This window comes from Thunnus albacares, chromosome 14 (assembly GCF_914725855.1).
Source record: "Thunnus albacares chromosome 14, fThuAlb1.1, whole genome shotgun sequence".
NCBI lineage: Eukaryota > Metazoa > Chordata > Actinopteri > Scombriformes > Scombridae > Thunnus > Thunnus albacares.
The window spans coordinates 15,775,909-15,792,994 of record NC_058119.1 but is presented as its reverse complement, the minus strand read 5'-3'; the positions used below and the strand labels follow the sequence as shown (position 1 = coordinate 15,792,994).

The 17,086-nt window shown below is 39.9% G+C and overlaps 2 protein-coding genes across 4 annotated transcripts; both read left to right on the top strand.

Annotated features, from left to right (window-relative positions):
* Positions 1–439: 439 nt before the first annotated feature.
* LOC122996537 (free fatty acid receptor 4-like) lies at positions 440–8,406 on the top strand. Of its 3 annotated transcripts, none has more exons than XM_044372015.1 (8): positions 440–620; positions 767–832; positions 1,137–1,296; positions 1,558–1,684; positions 2,058–2,113; positions 4,467–6,569; positions 6,647–6,778; positions 7,515–8,406. In XM_044372015.1, the coding sequence occupies exons 6-8, from the start codon at positions 6,030–6,032 to the stop codon at positions 7,899–7,901; spliced, it is 1,059 nt and encodes a 352-aa protein (XP_044227950.1). In that variant the 5' UTR covers positions 440–620; positions 767–832; positions 1,137–1,296; positions 1,558–1,684; positions 2,058–2,113; positions 4,467–6,029; the 3' UTR covers positions 7,902–8,406. The 3 variants fall into 3 exon arrangements, with proteins under 3 accessions (XP_044227950.1, XP_044227951.1, XP_044227952.1); XM_044372016.1 differs by having other exon boundaries at positions 1,137–1,362; XM_044372017.1 differs by lacking the exon at positions 2,058–2,113.
* Positions 8,407–9,208: 802 nt separating this feature from the next.
* Positions 9,209–16,640, top strand: LOC122997067 (cone cGMP-specific 3',5'-cyclic phosphodiesterase subunit alpha'-like). The gene is made up of 22 exons (XM_044373011.1): positions 9,209–10,058; positions 10,370–10,522; positions 11,028–11,117; positions 11,283–11,423; positions 11,548–11,622; positions 11,725–11,789; positions 11,921–11,987; positions 12,118–12,165; positions 12,298–12,447; positions 12,763–12,906; positions 13,000–13,065; positions 13,174–13,320; positions 13,450–13,557; positions 13,652–13,761; positions 13,849–13,936; positions 14,046–14,146; positions 14,291–14,398; positions 14,488–14,551; positions 14,646–14,720; positions 14,821–14,904; positions 15,044–15,194; positions 15,298–16,640. The coding sequence occupies exons 1-22, from the start codon at positions 9,591–9,593 to the stop codon at positions 15,336–15,338; spliced, it is 2,544 nt and encodes an 847-aa protein (XP_044228946.1). The 5' UTR covers positions 9,209–9,590; the 3' UTR covers positions 15,339–16,640.
* Positions 16,641–17,086: the final 446 nt, after the last annotated feature.

The following is a 17,086-nucleotide window of genomic DNA, read 5'->3' as shown; positions in this document are numbered from 1 at the left end:
TCAAATCGCTAAACTCAAGGCTTCAAAACAGCAGTCCACAAACCAATGGGTAACTCCACGGTGACTATGTCCGGTGACTATGACTATGTTTTTTTTTACAGTGTATGTTTATTACTTATATGTAAAAGTAAGCAAAAAGTACATAAGTATTATCAGCTTGATGTAGTTAAAGTATTGCAGTAAAAGTAGTGATTTGGTCCCTCTGACTGATATTCTATGACAGCTAAATATATATAATGTAGTTGAAACTAGCTTCACCTCCAGCAGGTACAACAGTAACATTCTGCTTATACACTGATGCTTTAGTATTAATAATCCAATCGAAAGATTTTAAAAATGACTGACTTAGCGGCTGTCAGTGACACTGCACTTTAAGAAACTTCTGCATTGGCTTCAACCTCAAACAGTGATGGTTTTCCGTTTTGTTCCTACTGAGTTTGATTTACCAAGCGACTCTCGCCTCCTACCAGTTTTACACCACTAGATGGCAGCAGATATATTTTTAGTGACATCCATATGAACTAGTGAGAAGCCATTTAGAGGAAGAATACATGTTCTGTTTTTTAAAAATACATCTCCTCGTACAGCGCCGTTACTGTGACAACGTAGATATTTTACAGGTCATAACACATTTGCACTTGATGCTCTAAATCCTACTGTGCTTGTGTTTTGGGCCTTGTTATGACATGCAAAACTGCAGGTAGTTGGGTAAAACCAGTTGTTCATTTACATACAGGCTGTGCTGTATTTTACTGTTGTCTAATAGGTCTGCACTTCAAATGAACAGCTGTCCACCAGTAATGTAGTAGAGCTCCAAAATCACCTCAGAGATGTAAGTACTGTTTTGTTGCCATATAGCTGGAAAAGTTCTCCTCTGGTGTTTGTCCATCATTAGCCAATCCAGCTTCCAATAATACTTTACTTTTAGTTTTACTTTCTACTATGTCTGTGTGTGTGTGTGTGTGTGTGTGTGTGTGTGTGTGTGTGTGTGTGTGTGTGTGTGTGTGGGTTCCTAAGTGAGGACGTGTGCCTGTTTACAGTATACTGTACATGTCTTGCTGGGTGTTTGTGCTTTGGAGCCATCCGCCTGGCACGTCTGTCTGTCTCTGTAATGTGTCTCTCATTCTTTTATTCAGTCTCCCAAGGCCTTGGAGACGAACAAGCAGTGGCTGGAATATGACCAGCAGAGAGAGGCCTATGCGAGGGCACTTCTGGACAGAATGTTATGGCTGAAGAAGCAGCTGAATGAAGCCAATCAGGCCCGCTCACAGCAGCACAATAAAGACTATTCAGATGGTGAGCCAGAGGGGCAGTGGGCAGTGGACACTCAGGCAACAAGGGGCAACAGACTGTAACAACAAGGTTTTTAAGATTTCTAGATTTCTCCGAAGTAGCCTGCTATGAAAGAGAGTCTGTGGCATAGCACTGCATTGTCAACATCATGTGTTTTATTACTGCATGGTGCATGTGTAAGGCTGTATGTAACATATTTGATTGTGTATGTGAATGTGTTATTTTTTTCAACTTTTCATTTTCATCCTCCTTTTCTCATTACAGAGGAGCACGGAATTAGTCAGATGCAGGAGTACTGTGAGGGGCTCTTGCAAAAAGCCAAAGATCAGCTGGAGGTGCTCAGGGAGCAGGCCAACATGACCCACCAGGACCTGAAAAGAACCCAAAACTGGTATGTCTGCTGCTTAAAAGTAACTGATACAGTCCTGTTCAAAGTGGGAGAAAGTTAGGATGGTAGCCAGCAATATGGCAGAAAAATTGATGTATAGATGCGAGGAAAGGAAGAGGCAGGTGGATGAGCTCAAGCAGCAGCTGCAGACTCATCACCATTGCTCTGAGGATGAAGAGCAACAGCTGAGGGATGAGATCAAAGACCTCAGGGGCAAATTGGATGAGGAGAGGCACATGTCAACTGACTTTGAGCTGAAAGTAGATCTTCATAGAATTGTTTATTCAGTAGGTAGGGATTATAAATCTTTGATCATACAAGCGAAGAAAGACCCCAAATTTAAAAAAAACAAAAAAACAAACTTCTCTCTTCTCAGGCATGATAAATTGTCACCATGCAGACCAGGAAAGAGTTGCAGACCTGGAGCAACAGGTATGACAGGCACACTCGCTCAGTATCAATCATCTCAGTTTTGGTTCCTCATCGTCTTTGAAAACTTATTTGAATAAATCCTTAGTATTAACTAGAAACTGAGGGATGTTTTTTAATCCATCCACTAGTCTTTGTGATTCCAAGCCTGACTTATTCAGAAATGCCACACTTTTTACCTCTTTGCTTTCTAAATGGGAAAATATCAGCCCTCACATGAGCAAGGGAGATCATTCTTTCTATTCAGAAGTTATTACTCCTACACCTATACTTTATTATATTCCTCACTGTAGTGCCAATTTCCTTAATTTTAGAAGCAGATGTTCAGAGTTCTGAAGATGCTGCAAAAAACCAGAGACCATGTAACAAAACAGTCAAAGATTGACATTAATTAATTAAACACTGACATTAATTAATTGTTGGCATTAAATTCTTTTGGAGGTGCATTGTTGGTGTATTGTGATTTTTAATATACACTCTACTTCCTTTTTTGTCTCCACCAACTCCTGAGAAAAATATCTAACTGTTTAACTTTAGTCAAATTATCCTCTATGTTCACCAACTAGACACTTTAAATATATGTCTCCTCATTGTTGCTGTGCAGGTAGCTTACAGTCAGTATATGGAAGCTGTTTTGCTGGAAACAACTGCCTGCTGCAGCTGGAGAGAGGTTGATGAGAGGGGAGTTATGGAAAACCAAAACAATGATCCAAAATACACTAAAAGGCTCCTTATCGGGTGTTTAGACTGAGAACAGCCCTGCGTTAAATCACAAAGGGCTGCGTTTTTCAAAGGGCTTTTTCAGTTCACAATTTACAAAACAAAGAGAAAAAACTCATGCATAAGACTAAAATCTCAAATACAATGAATAGTTATAAAGTGCTCTGTGATAAAAAGCAGAGAGTTCACTGACTATTCAGGTCAGTCTGGGAACAGCACATGCCAAGGAAGGTTTTGATTTTTATCCAAAGTTTTTTTCCTTCTGAGGTCAGCAGGCACATGTTTAATGACCATGTCGCTGTCAGTCACAGTCTGTTTGATGACCATGGCACATCTGGTTTTCCACAGTTTAACACACACTAAACTGATGATCAGTTGGAACAGTTATTCTTGTTTGGAAGGCATCTTTTCTTCCAGCAGACCATACATGACAGAGTTTTAGTTTAGATTAAATACTAATCCAAGGCCTTGTAGTATAGACCAGACCTCCTGAGCTCTGTAACAGTCCATCAGGAGGTGTTGCTGTGTTTCATCATCATTACAATAAATCATGGGACATTCTTTTGTTGTTACATAACAACTCCACAAAACAACAGCTCTAACAGGAAGTCTGTTAACAGAAATAAGCCACTGAATACCTCTAATGCTCTCTGATTTTTATTTTTTTTTATCACTTCAGTGATTACCTACTGTGTTATTAGTTAGGTTTTTATATTTAATTAACTCACCATATTTAATATCATTAATCTTTTTAAAAAATTATTTTACTCGGTAGAACATTCCAATCTATCTGTAAATGTTTGTGTTGTGTAATAAAATCTCCATGTATTAGTTTATACTCAGGACCATGTCTGCCTCTCTTCTTTCTACACACTAGTGCAGTGCCCATTCAAGACATCCCTGTTTGGAACGGGTCGATTTCTCAATACCTAGAGAGAACAGTGTCCATGCCCTAAATGTCTAACATGCAGACTATTGGTAGATGCTACAATTTACCGATGCTCCCTAAACGCCTCGCATGCAGGCAGGCTATCAGGGGACTACAATTTTGAGCTGAGCTGAAGCTGAACTTTCCATGACTTTGAAACCTAATTATATATACTTGGTGATTTTTTGAATCATTCAAACATTTATAATTGCTTTAAACAGATTTAAAGACTATTTATAATTATCTTAGCAAATATTTTATAGTCAGTATTCATGATAGTAAGATGTCTATAATTATCTGTATTAGATTCATCACATTTTTTATATGATAAGCAAATCAAGACCTTCATTATACATGGAGGTGAGCAGGTTTATCAGTATAGACCTAATAAAACTCAGTGGGCAGGCCATCTGGACCGGGGCTATTCCAAATATTGAAGTGTTTGATGGCCTGTACTACTTCGTCTGTTCTTATCTCACCAATAAGTGAAGTAAAAGTGTCCCAAAAAAGTGCTCACAATTGCCGTGCGGGGGTTTGCTGCTGCATCACCAGAGTGGTTTCATTCAAATGAATGATGAGGCTGCATTTGTATAACACATATTGATTAGAGCAGCTTTTAAGTTTTAGTGGTTAAGAATGAGAACTATTAAAAGGTGACTTAATGACCCAGAGCTTTTGTAACGCAACTGATGGATGACAATTTTTTAGAGGGACCAGCAAGATCACAGCTCATGTGAAGTGACACACCCACCCCAACAGCCCACCAGAAACAACCTGACATTCCCCTCACAGCAGCTTGCTGAACAAAAGCTTCTTGGAGTGTCTCAGCTGCCGGGCCGAGTATCCTGCCAGTCACTACTGAGAAGTGATGAACCACCTAGAAATCTCTCTAGACTGAGCTGAGCCTCGACACTCCTCATTTCTGCATCCTTTATAATATGGATTGGTTTTGATCCAGATGTTTTGTGTTAATAAACTAGTGTTGAGTTGCTGGAGTTGTACCTCTTGAGTACTGAACCACTAAAGCTTTGGCTAGCTGTACTAAAACTGCACAGTTTCTATTCTTGTGTTCTACATACTTCCATGCTAGAATATATATATTTTTTGTAAGTATTTTTACAAAAAAATAAATTATTTGTGTGATGCTTTGATAGATAATGTTGCTACTGTTGGTGTGGTGTGTGTTACTGTGGGTCTTGTCCCCTCCCATGTCTCACACTGTTCAGATCAGATGAATAGCTCAAAACAGCTTGTGTAAGTTAATCCCTGTCCTGTGCTATTTCAGGACATGGATTAGTATTGTTAGCCGACAATATGGAGAGTCAGAGGTCTGTGCAGTGGCGGAGGGCTTTGAAAGAGAACGTGACACCAAGAGTTAAATCCAGGCTAACAGCTTTAGAAAAAGATGCTAATATGGTTTAGGCACCTCTTTACTTACTGTATTTTCAGGAACTTTTTATATGGAAACATATTCATGGAAAGTTAGAATATGAGCTTAGCCTGTCTAAGAGGCAGACTTAAAGCCAAGAGGGTGTTTCTCCCATGGTTTCTCCTGTGGCCTTCTAGGTTATCCACACCTGACCTAACAAAATACTTTTAGAGAAAGGAGCACGTGTGTTAGGTAATTTATAAAACAAATATTTCTTAGGTAAATTTAATTTCTTAAAATCTATCCCTGCCAGGTTTAAACAAGATTTAAAAAATATATTCTTAAGACAGCTACTGATTAGTTAATGTAACACTACTCAAGAAGTAAACCTGGTAATCTGATTCACAGCGTAAATAAAAGTGGTGTCTAACTAATTAGATCACAGCTAATTTGTAATTTACACAGTAAATCAGCTGCACTGATTGAAGATTAGAACTTGGATAAACCTGCAGGGAAGTCGTGTCAATCCCTGTCAATAACAAACTAATGTGCTATAATTGAATGGAGAGCCATCCCTAAAGAAAGAGCCCACAGTGCACAGGTCTAACCGTGCTTGATGTTGTTGGGAAAGTGCAAAAACAGACAAAGGGCAAAGGAAAGGTGACATGGCACAGAATAAAAAAATGAATAAAAGAATGAAGTATGCAGAACATCTTGTAATGTTTGTCTACCTCTCAGGAAGAGCAAACAGCATCAAAAAGGCCTGTCGCCACCCTCCAACCCTCCTCTTCCTCCTCCCCCTTCTCTTGTATCATTTAATGCCTTATCAGCATCTTCTCCCCATTCACTTTTCTGTGAGAAATTAACACGCATCTCGGATCTAAAAACCTTTTTCAGCCCATATGGATTTAAACCCTCACACTCACTTTCTCCACTTGACAAACTTCACATATTTTTCCTTCTTCTCTGAGCCGCACCACTCTGATCACGTTGCCACCACTATTGTCGAGACCTTGGTTATCTCCGCTGTCTTCCTGCTCTCTGTGGCAGCGAATGCAGTAGCGGCAGCCCTGGTAACCTGGGAACGCAGACTGCTGGCCAACAAGACCATCCTGACCCTCAACTTGTTTGTGGCCGACCTGCTGTTTGTCAGCATGATCCCACTGATTGTGGCGGTGCGGTGGACCGTGTCCTGGACGCTGGGCTATGCAGCCTGTCAAACTGTGCTGTATGTTATCTGTGTGAGCGGCTGTGTCACCATCACTACCCTGGCCTCCATCAGTGTGGAGAGAGTCCAGGCTATCCTCCAGCTGCAGACTGTCCCCACTCTGAACCCCAGGATGGTGACAGCCACCCTCACCTTCATCTGGGCCTTTTCTGCATTCACATCCATTCCTCTCAGTGTGTTCTTCACTGTGATGGAAGTGGATTTCCCTGAGCAGGTAAGGACGGTCAATTAAAGGAAAGCTCCCTGCTCTTTAAAGTACTTATTTTGTGTATATTTTATACTTCTCCTCAGGAACGTGTCCACATCTGTACTCTCAAGTGGCCTGACACGACTGGAGAGATTGTGTGGAATGTAGCCTTTACAGCTCTGTGCTTCCTTCTGCCAGGACTCGTCATTGTGGTCAGTTACAGCAAAATATTACAGGTGGGTTTATTGTCTGGGTGGCTTGGTCAATGGATCACTAGTTATTACCTATAAAACTGGAACATTGAGGTCAAAAATAAAAGGGAAGCAACATTTATCTGTCTGTCAGACTTATCACTGGAGACTGAATATTTGCTTCCCTTACGCTTGAGTACTTTTGATCTACTTGTTTGATGAATATTGTTCATTTAAATTTAGTTGGTTTTTTTTTTTATTTTAAATCTGTGCAACAATTCCCATGTCAATCACTCATTCAGCATTTAATGCCAGGTCATACCCATTCATTTACGGATTTATTGACATTTCTCTTTGTACCCTCTGTGAATATTTGTCAATTCTGGGTCATTGTGGAAACAAAGATGCGTGTGCTCTATCAATTACTGAAGCTGAAAATGGTACCTGCGTGTGTGTGAGCTCAGATCTTTGCACTGTCAATATTGCATTGTGCAACCAGTGTTTCTAATGTGGACATTAAGATGATACAGACAATAGGAAATGATTCTGAGAAGCCACAGATTGATTTTAGCTCTGGAAAGACTTTATGAATGTTTTAGACACACTAGGGTCACCAAATATTAAGGACTTCATACTTCATATGTACAGGTAAATCAATTTGGTTTCATCATATCTCTTTTGTCCACAGCATATGTCACAAGGAACAGAGTGCCAGCATTATTAAATATGATTTTATCATTGCCATCACATTAATGATTTCTCCTCTTCCCTGACCCTCCAGATTATTAAAAGTTGTAGGCGAAGGCTCCAACCCAGAGACAGTCACTCCCCTGTTGGAGACTCGCTTGAGTACCAAGTCTCCCGCCAGGATATTAAACTCTTCCGCACCTTGCTGGTCCTTGTGCTCTCTTTCTTAATCATGTGGAGCCCTATTTTCATCATCACCTTCCTCATCCTGGCAAGAAACTTCCTGGGCCACCCGCATATCTCATCTACAATGTTCTTCTGGGTGGTAACGTTCACACTGGCCAACTCAGCCCTCAATCCCATCCTCTACTCTATCTGCCAGTTCAAGAACAACTGGCGCAGGGTGTGCTGTGGCTCGGTTGTCGCACCGCTGAGAGAAGGACCTCGTGCCAGCCGTCGGACACAAGGAATGCATCCATGATAATCTTGATTGTGTCATCAAATAGGGAATTCAAACTCACAAAGAATACAGTATGTTGGCCACATTCCTGATTAGTAATACATCTTTTAACCACTTAGATTTCAGTAATTTCTTTTTCACTCTACAAAAATGTATCTTACCTTGAAATGCCATACAATAAATGTTGTGTGCTGTATCTTTATTGGTAAAAACAACACATGTTAGTATTAGCTGAAATACTCAGCTGTCAGCTATTTGTGCCATAAACATTTTCAATATTGAATTGATTCTTAAAAAAAAGTAAATCTGGTATTCACAAACTAACTGCATATTAAGTTTAACTATTATTGTTTAGGTTTATTCACAACACTCTAATATATTATAAAATTCTACATATCAGACTTTGTCAGGGATAGAACAATAAAGTCCATAATATTGTCCCTGATATTTTCACTGTCCATCAACCACTTAATTGTTGAATTGTGCCAAAACTTGAAGCATCAAATTGAAAGCTTTTTTTTTTGGTCATGTTATCGTCTTGTTTTGCCTTCTGGCGCCTTCTGGCATGGGGAAACACATTTGTGTCTCATCATCAGATCATACTGACGAATGGCAGTTGGCCTGCAAACAGAAGTAATTGAACTCCAAGCAGCAGTTAGAAATCCCACTTAATCCTGTCAATGGTTAAATGTAGCTGCTATCTCACCAAAGTACACAGTGGGCCAGGAGAGCCAAGCCCATGAGAAAAACACTCATTTCTCTCTGGTGGAGTGCCTTTAGATGATATTAGACCACGGTGCCGCTGGCTGTCAGTGCTTGTGCTGACCTACACTATTTCAAGTTGCCAGATTTCACTATATAATTACATTACCTCTGTGTCTGTGTCCCAATTTTCTTATTGTGATAGCATTGCGTAAAAAAAAAACATAACTGATGCTGAACATGTGTTTTTGAAGCGCTATTCATGGTCTATGTAAGCTCTGAATTCTTTATTAATTCTGTCCTCAAATCACTGGTTCTCATACCAAGCTTCTCAGACACCATAAGACACTTAAACACAGCTCTTATCAAGTGGTCAGTGACTCCCCTGACCTTCTTTGCCCAGTATTATTGTTATGGTATTATCTTTATCCTCCTAAAATTCATACAGTGGGCCTTTCCCCCACTATGGTTACCAATTTTTTAAATGAATCAACAGTATTTTTAATGCTGCTAAAGCAGAATAGACCTCACATTTACAGAAGATATGCATCGGTGAACTTGGTATGTTATCAGATATATTCAGAAAACCTAGAAGAATCAATGCAGTCTTGACTTCTTCTACAGTGCAGGTCATACCACTGATGCCATAACCCAGCTATCATTACCTGTGATGGGATTGGCCCCACTAAAATGACAAGTGGCTGGATTTACAAGTTAAGAAAGCTCAGGGGCTTTATGACTCTTGCGTCACAGTCATTAGTGCCCCCTGGGATCCCCTTACCTAGTAAGCCACTCACTACCTTCTGTTCCTGGTGGAGACGGTTGGAGCTGCAGCTTTGGTCCTGTGTGTACAGAGGACTTTGGGAGATGCCTCAATAGGGACTGCATCGCCACATTTTCTGTAGGCCACCTTCACTGCTCTACTCTTCCTCCATCTAGCTCTACCCTGTCAGAGAGGAGCATCTCTGTGCAGCTTCAGAAGGGAACACTCATCCAAACTTGGAAAAAATGGGAGACAAAGACACTGTAGAGAAGTTCCTTGACAACAACCCACAGTTTGCTAAGGAATACTACGAAAAGAAAATCAAGGCAGATGTGATCACTGCTGCCTTCAACAACCAGGTCCAGGTCAAAGACCCAGCCTCTTACAAGGATGTCTCTACCATCCAGGAGGCTGAGTTCATATTCGAGCTCATTAAGGAGATTCAGGGCAACAACCCGATGGAAAAAGCCCTGCATAAAATTCTCCAGAGGATTGCTCTGCTGATTCATGCTGATCGTTGCAGCTACTTTGGCTACAGGGCTCGTAACGGAACACCTGAGCTATCCACCATCCTCTTCGATGTGACACACAATTCTCCATATGATAGAAATATAGTGAACCCCAATGTAGAGATTGTTTTTCCCACTGACATGGGAATTGTTGGATGGACGGCACACTCCAAGAAGCCTCAGAACATTGCTGATGTGAAGAAGGTGAGCTGAACAATATGTTTTTAGGGGACAAACTGACTAAACCAGACTGTTGTACTAATTAAACATCTGAGAAAACGTAGATTAATGTTGTAATTTTGTCTCATTAAACACCAAAGACACATGCCACACATCACCCATTAAACTGCAGTTTTGTCTGGAGAACAAATATATAGCATATATTTAATTGTAATCTGTTTTAATTGTCATTTCTGTTGTTGTGATGCCACAGCAGGCATGTATGAGTTTTACATTGATCTTGTGGTTGGTGTATTATCACATTACTTTTAACCATTCTCTTGTGTTATTTTCAGGATTCTCATTTCAGTGACTTTGTGGACAAACAGACCAAATATACCACAAAATGCATGCTCACTGCTCCCCTTATGAGTGGAAAGGAACCCATTGGTGTCATCATGGCACTCAACAAACAGGGTGCTGATGAATTCTCCAAGAGTGATCAGGAGGTGGGTGTACAGGATGTTCATTTTTAATAACAGGGTATTTATAGTGACTATTAGTGCGTTTGCCAGAGTGACTCACAAAAGACGAAACCAAGCACAGGCTGAACTTGGCTGTGCTGAATAGCTGAAAGTATACCATCGAGGCTGCAGGGTGTACTTGCATGTGTTACCACTTGTAGTTAGACACAAATCCAGTATGAAGGTGACACTTTGTTTTGACTTGCGAGTTAAAATGGCCAACTTTAGCCCAGCAACTTCCTGTCTTTGACCTGTATATTTAAAAGCTTGACTTTGTACTTTGGGTCACCATTATGACAGCTCAACTTGTAATCCAATTAGGGAGGGGAAGCTCAGACATTTTATTCTGTCTTGTTTTTATGACACTTGAGGTCATCCAAGGGACTGTGAAGATATGTCAGAGAAAGTGACTGTAATCTGTCATCATTCAAGAATATTGAATACAAATGTTTACTGTATAAGGCAATACGCATCTTCTTTGTCCTTGCAGCTCTTCAATAAGTATGTGAACTTTGCCGCTGTGGTCGTTCTCCAAGCCCACACTGCTTACATGTGGGATGTAGAGTCCAGGAGAAGCCAGGTAAAAATACACAACAATAATCCACTTGTTCCTTCTGGTTTCCCCCAAGACAAAAATGGAAAATATTTCTACTGCCTTCTACAAGTTAGAAATATTAATTTTCACAGCTGCACTAAAATAATAAATGGAATGAGTCATAAGCAGCAATTCTTTTCCTCGCCATAGGTTTTGCTGTGGTCAGCCAGCAAAGTTTTTGAGGAGTTGACGGATATCGAGAGGCAGTTTCACAAAGCCTTGTACACAGTGAGGACATATATCAAGTGTGAGAGATACTCTGTGGGACTCCTGGACATGACCAAAGACAAGGTGCATTGAGGAAAATGTAACTTGAGTAGTGACAGAGCATAGTTTGAAAGATTGTTGCACTTGTGCATTTATATTAATTATAAAATGCAGTACATAACATGATTTGGGCCTTTTTCTTCACCAGGAATTCTTCGATGAGTGGGCAATCAAACTAGGAGACCAGGAGCCATACAAGGGCCCAAAGACACCTGATGGCAGAGTAAGTCCAATGCGGGTTTGTTATTGTAATATTATTCTTATCCACCAATGTGTGAACATGATGACAATATCAATAAATACTCTTTTTGTCTAAAACTTTCAGGAAATCAACTTCTACAAGATTATTGACTACTTGCTGGAAGACAAAGAGGAGATTAAAGTTATCCCGTAAGTATCCTCATGTACTGTAGCACATGTATCTGGCTTGGCCTTTATGCAGTTTTATTTTCACATTTTATAAGGTCAAATTGTAGGCCAGTCAGAGACATGCAGTTACTCACTCCTCTCTGAACACACAGCGGCCCTCCTGCCGATCACTGGGCTCTGGTCAGCGGACTCCCCTCATATGTGGCTGAGAACGGATTTGTAAGTTCCACTTTTGTTCCATAATTATTTTGTTAAAAAAGTTCAGTAGAATACTTCCAGTTGAGTAATTGTTACTGATCTGCTCCTCTACAAACACACATGTAATAACTTTTTTTTTAATGTCTCCTAGATCTGCAACATGATGAATGCTGCAGCAGATGATTACTTTTCATTTCAGGTGAGACAGTCAGTGACTACTGACCATGCGTCTTTCAGTTAAATTCACTTTGTTTTTTTATAGATCTGGCAAACATTACTGTGACTGTCAATGACTGAATAATCTTGATTTTCAATTTGGTTCATTTGACAGAAAGAAGGAGTGGATGAAACTGGATGGAAGATTAAGAATGTCCTCTCCCTCCCTATCGTCAACAAAAAGGAAGAAATTGTTGGTGTTGCCACTTTCTACAACAGAAAAGACGGCAAACCATTTGACGAGAATGATGAACAAATTACAGAAGTACGGCAAACTGTCTCTATCAAGCTCTTGTTTATCTTGTTTTACTGTTTAAGACAGTTTTCTAATAGTGTATACTATACATCCAAACTGCTTTAATACATTTTATATAATTCATTTAATTATATAATTTCTAAAAACAAACATGCAGTTACTCACTCCTAACAACAACTTTGTTTTATGTTTAATTCTACAAATATTCTTATAACAAGTTAGGTAAACTAGTAATATTCCTTATTTTATTTATTTAGCTATTTTAAGAATTGAATTGAGTAATAATTATGTAATAACTGAAGTTTTCTTTGCTCTTGTCACTAGGCTCTAACTCAGTTCCTTGGCTGGTCCACTCTGAATAGCGACACATACGACAAACTCAACAGGACAGAGTGGAGCAAAGAAGTTGCACAGGAAATGCTCATGTACCAGACAAAGGCAACACCAAATGATGTGCAGTCCATTCTGGTAAGCTGACCCACTTCACTGGTATTATTTTAACTAGACTGAAAACAGAACAGTAGATCAAACTCACTTTTAACTGTCATTCCCCCCTGCAAGAACACTCAAGAGAAGTTTGGCTCTGAACCAGAGGACTGTGACCAGAAGGAGATGTACAAACTGTTGGTGAGCACTGTGATGTGTCAGTGATGTGTGGTGTTTTTTCTTAGACTACAGCGCTCCTCATGACCTTAATGTGATGCCATCATGATTGTTTGTGTTTCCAACGTGCAGAGAGCCAACATCCCTGAAGCCAAGAATGTGGAGCTGCTGGAATTCCGCTTCAGCGACTTCCCCTTGTCAGAGTTTGACCTCATCAAGTGTGGCATCCGCTGCTTCTTTGAGCTTGGGGTGGTAGAGAAGTTCAAAGTCCAAGCCGAGGTACGGTATAGTCTGGAAACCTGCCTCTGAAACACACCTCTTAAGCTGCTGTTTTTGTGTGTATGTGTTGTAAGGTTGCCTTTGGCTGATCTGAGGTGCTATATTTGTTTTGTCACTTCTGACGCGCAGACCCTGACAAGATGGATGTACACCGTTCGCAGGGGATACCGTGACATCACCTACCACAACTGGAGGCATGGCTTCAATGTTGGCCAAACTATGTTCACTCTGCTGCTAGTGAGTCAGACCTCTTTTACTGATATTTCTGTTTTTCTATTCCTTGTTTTACTGTTTGTTATAACACAGGGTTTTCTTCTCTGATCCTCAACAGACAGGTAAACTGAAGAAGTATTACTCTGATCTTGAGGCCTTTGCCATGGTTTCTGCCGGTTTCTGCCACGATATTGATCACAGAGGAACCAACAATCTCTACCAGACAAAGTAAGGTGACATCAATGACAAAGAAATACTGAGAAATTGAATCAAAAAACAAAAAAAACCCAACTTTTTTTCACTGGACTCTTGCAGGAGTGCATCCCCACTGGCAAAACTGCACAGCAGCTCGGTTATGGAGCGACATCATCTTGAGTACAGTAAGACACTGATGGAGGATGAGGTGGGTGGTTTGAAATAGACAAACATTTCTTTGTGTCCTTTTGGATCTTTGAGGAGGGAGCTCAGATCTTGGCTGGTGTCTGACTTCATTCTCCTGCTGTCATTCACAGAAGCTGAATATCTTCCAAAACCTTCAGAAGCGTCAGTTTGAGACGGTGCAGCATCTGTTTGAAGTTTGCATAATTGCCACTGATCTCGCCCTCTATTTCAAGTAAGGAATATCAGAAGTTTTGTTGCACTGAGAGTATGTTACATCCTACAGTCAACATTAGTAGTATTTAACAGTTTTAGTGACTTTTAATGAACCTCAAGAACTTTCAGAAAGATCTGATACAGTAGCTTTCTTGTCTTTCAGGAAGCGAACAATGTTCCAAAAAATTGTGGAATCTGTAGAGGGGATTCCAGAGGAGAAAGAGAGAATCAACTACATCTCCAACAATCCAACCAGGAAGGAAATTATCATGTAAATACATCATTTATCATATCTAGACTGTCTATTCCATGTTGATGCTCTTCAAAAAATGTTCTTCAGTGTTGTCATATTTTCCACAGGGCAATGATGATGACAGCTTGTGACCTGTCAGCCATTACCAAGCCATGGGAGGTTCAGAGCAAGGTGTGTTCATGTCTTTGGACTTTCTATACTGAAACATGATAACAAAGCACCCACCCTCTGATTCTCATTGCTTTACTGGTGCTGTTGGTCCTAGGTTGCTCTGATGGTGGCAGCAGAGTTTTGGGAGCAGGGAGACCTGGAAAGGACAGTTCTTGAGCAGCAGCCTATTGTAAGAACTTTGAAAGATCTTTGTTCTGTTGCTTCAATTGTCCTTCTGTATGTTGTCATGACATCAAAATGATAATCATCTACTGCTTCTTCCTCTTTAGCCAATGATGGATAGAAATCATGCCGATGAGCTGCCCAAGATGCAGTGCGGTTTCATTGATTTTGTGTGCTCCTTTGTGTACAAGGTACCTTCATACACAACTAAAACATTATCGAGTGTGTATAGATCCAAACCTATGAATACTTTATGTTGCCTTTTTTTCCAGTGAAGTTCCTCATGCGGCCTCCTTCTCTCCCACTTGTTTGTCTGTTGTGCGCTTGCAGGAGTTTGCTCGCTTCCACAATGAGATCAGCCCCATGTTTGAGGGGCTGAACATCAACAGGGGAGAGTGGAGAGCTCTCGCAGACGTCCACGAAGCCAAGATGAAGGCTATTGAAGACGAGAAGAAAAGGCTGGAGGGTGGAGACCAAGAAGGTGAGGGCTGATGTCTGAAATCCAACGCAGTGCCTCGCCCCTCCTGCTTCATTCCACATTTACATTGTCACCCCTCTCTAACTGTCATTTGTTCATTTTACAGGTGATGATGGCAAGAAGTCAAAGACATGTGTTATCTGCTAGACCTCCAGGACAGCCAAAGTACTTATGAATGTTTGTCTGGATGTCTATTTGTACAGTGTGTGTATGTGCATGTGAGAAAAGTTTGCAGGGAAAGGTTCGCAGATGAGGGACTTCTAATGTGCAAAATCCCTAAATTATTATTTTTATATACTGAAATATTTAGTGTTTCTGATACAGAAAGCTATTTTAATTAGAACCAGTCTTGAGTAAATACCACTTGTATGTAATAGTATGAAAACATTCATTAAACATTCCTCTTGTATACACTAAAAACTCAAAAGAATAGGGCTTTCAATCATTAAGAGCCCACATGTATTTTATTATAAATATTTATGCCAAATATAACATAAGGATATTTAGCTCACTTACTCTGGCTTTGGACATGATGAAATTAAATCGAGATGTGAATAGAAATATATGACTGTATATATGATGCAGTTGAATCTGTTATATATATAGTATATACATATATATGAATATTTTTGGTACATAAATACTACAATAAATTGCTCTCATTTTATAGAGGAAGAGCTTTATAAAAAATAAATAAATAAATAAATAATTGCTTCTCTTTTTTTTGCAAGTAGTGCTTTCAAAATTTCAAGCATATGTCCCTGGCAAATGGCTGAGAGATGTAAGAAGATTTGACTATATTGGATTTGTTATAAGCCAGTTGGAGCCCCATGGCTTTCCTTTTTAAGTCCCCTGCTTACATAAAGTAAAAATACTGCCACCCTGCTCAGAAGTCAGCATGTCCAGAGTCCAGTGTCATTTACAGGACAGGAAGGTGTCATGTAGAAACACTGTGCAGCACCCATAGTCTAAAGACACAATGTACTACTATACAGGAGATATGGCTTTGTTTGAGTGTGAAACAACACATTAATTATGCAATTTGCTGTGATTTTGAAAGAGCTGAAATGTTAAGATTTATTTTTCCAAACCCTGTCTTATAGATTTTTTAAAAGAGAGCTCTGTGACATGGGTAGAACATATAGCAGGATATTGTCAGATTTGATTGTATTTTGGTTTTTGATGCAAGTATTTTTTTTGTTTGCTTTCCAACTATCACAAATCACAAATTGGCCTCTGGGAGTTTTACAATCTGTACAACATCCTCTATGCTGGATTCTGTCATGATATTGACCACAGAAGAACCAACATAAGAACTCTGAAACTCACCAAATGCAACCACTGCAGTCAAACATGACTATCGTGCAAATATTGCTTGAAATGTAAACAATTTTATGTGCAATCATGTATAAGGCATCAAAAATGTAAATAAAGATTGTTTTCAAGTCATGGCTGCTTTGTGCATATTAAGTGCATTTTTTTAGCCAGACTGCACATCAGAAAATTAGAACAAGGGCAGGATGGAAATAGTCATTTTGTGCCTCGTTTCAGCCGGTGCCTTACTGACTCCATGACCGACCACATGCCTGCCTGCATGTAAAACCACATTCACTACTGAGGCAGAGCTAAAGACGGATTTAAGAGAGAAGGGCTGTCCAAACATCACTTTTTAATCATCTGCTAACAAGCTTACGAGAGACCTGCCTGTGTTACTGATTAGGAACTGGGGTCTGTTTTCAGACTGCACATATCTATTCATCTAACTTTATTGCATCCTATATGTATGCATGAACAATTAGAATATGTATATATCTAGCCAAGGTGTGCAATCCTGCACTACCTTTAAAATCACAGATTACACAGTGAGTGCAAAAGCAAGAAAATTTATTTAAGGT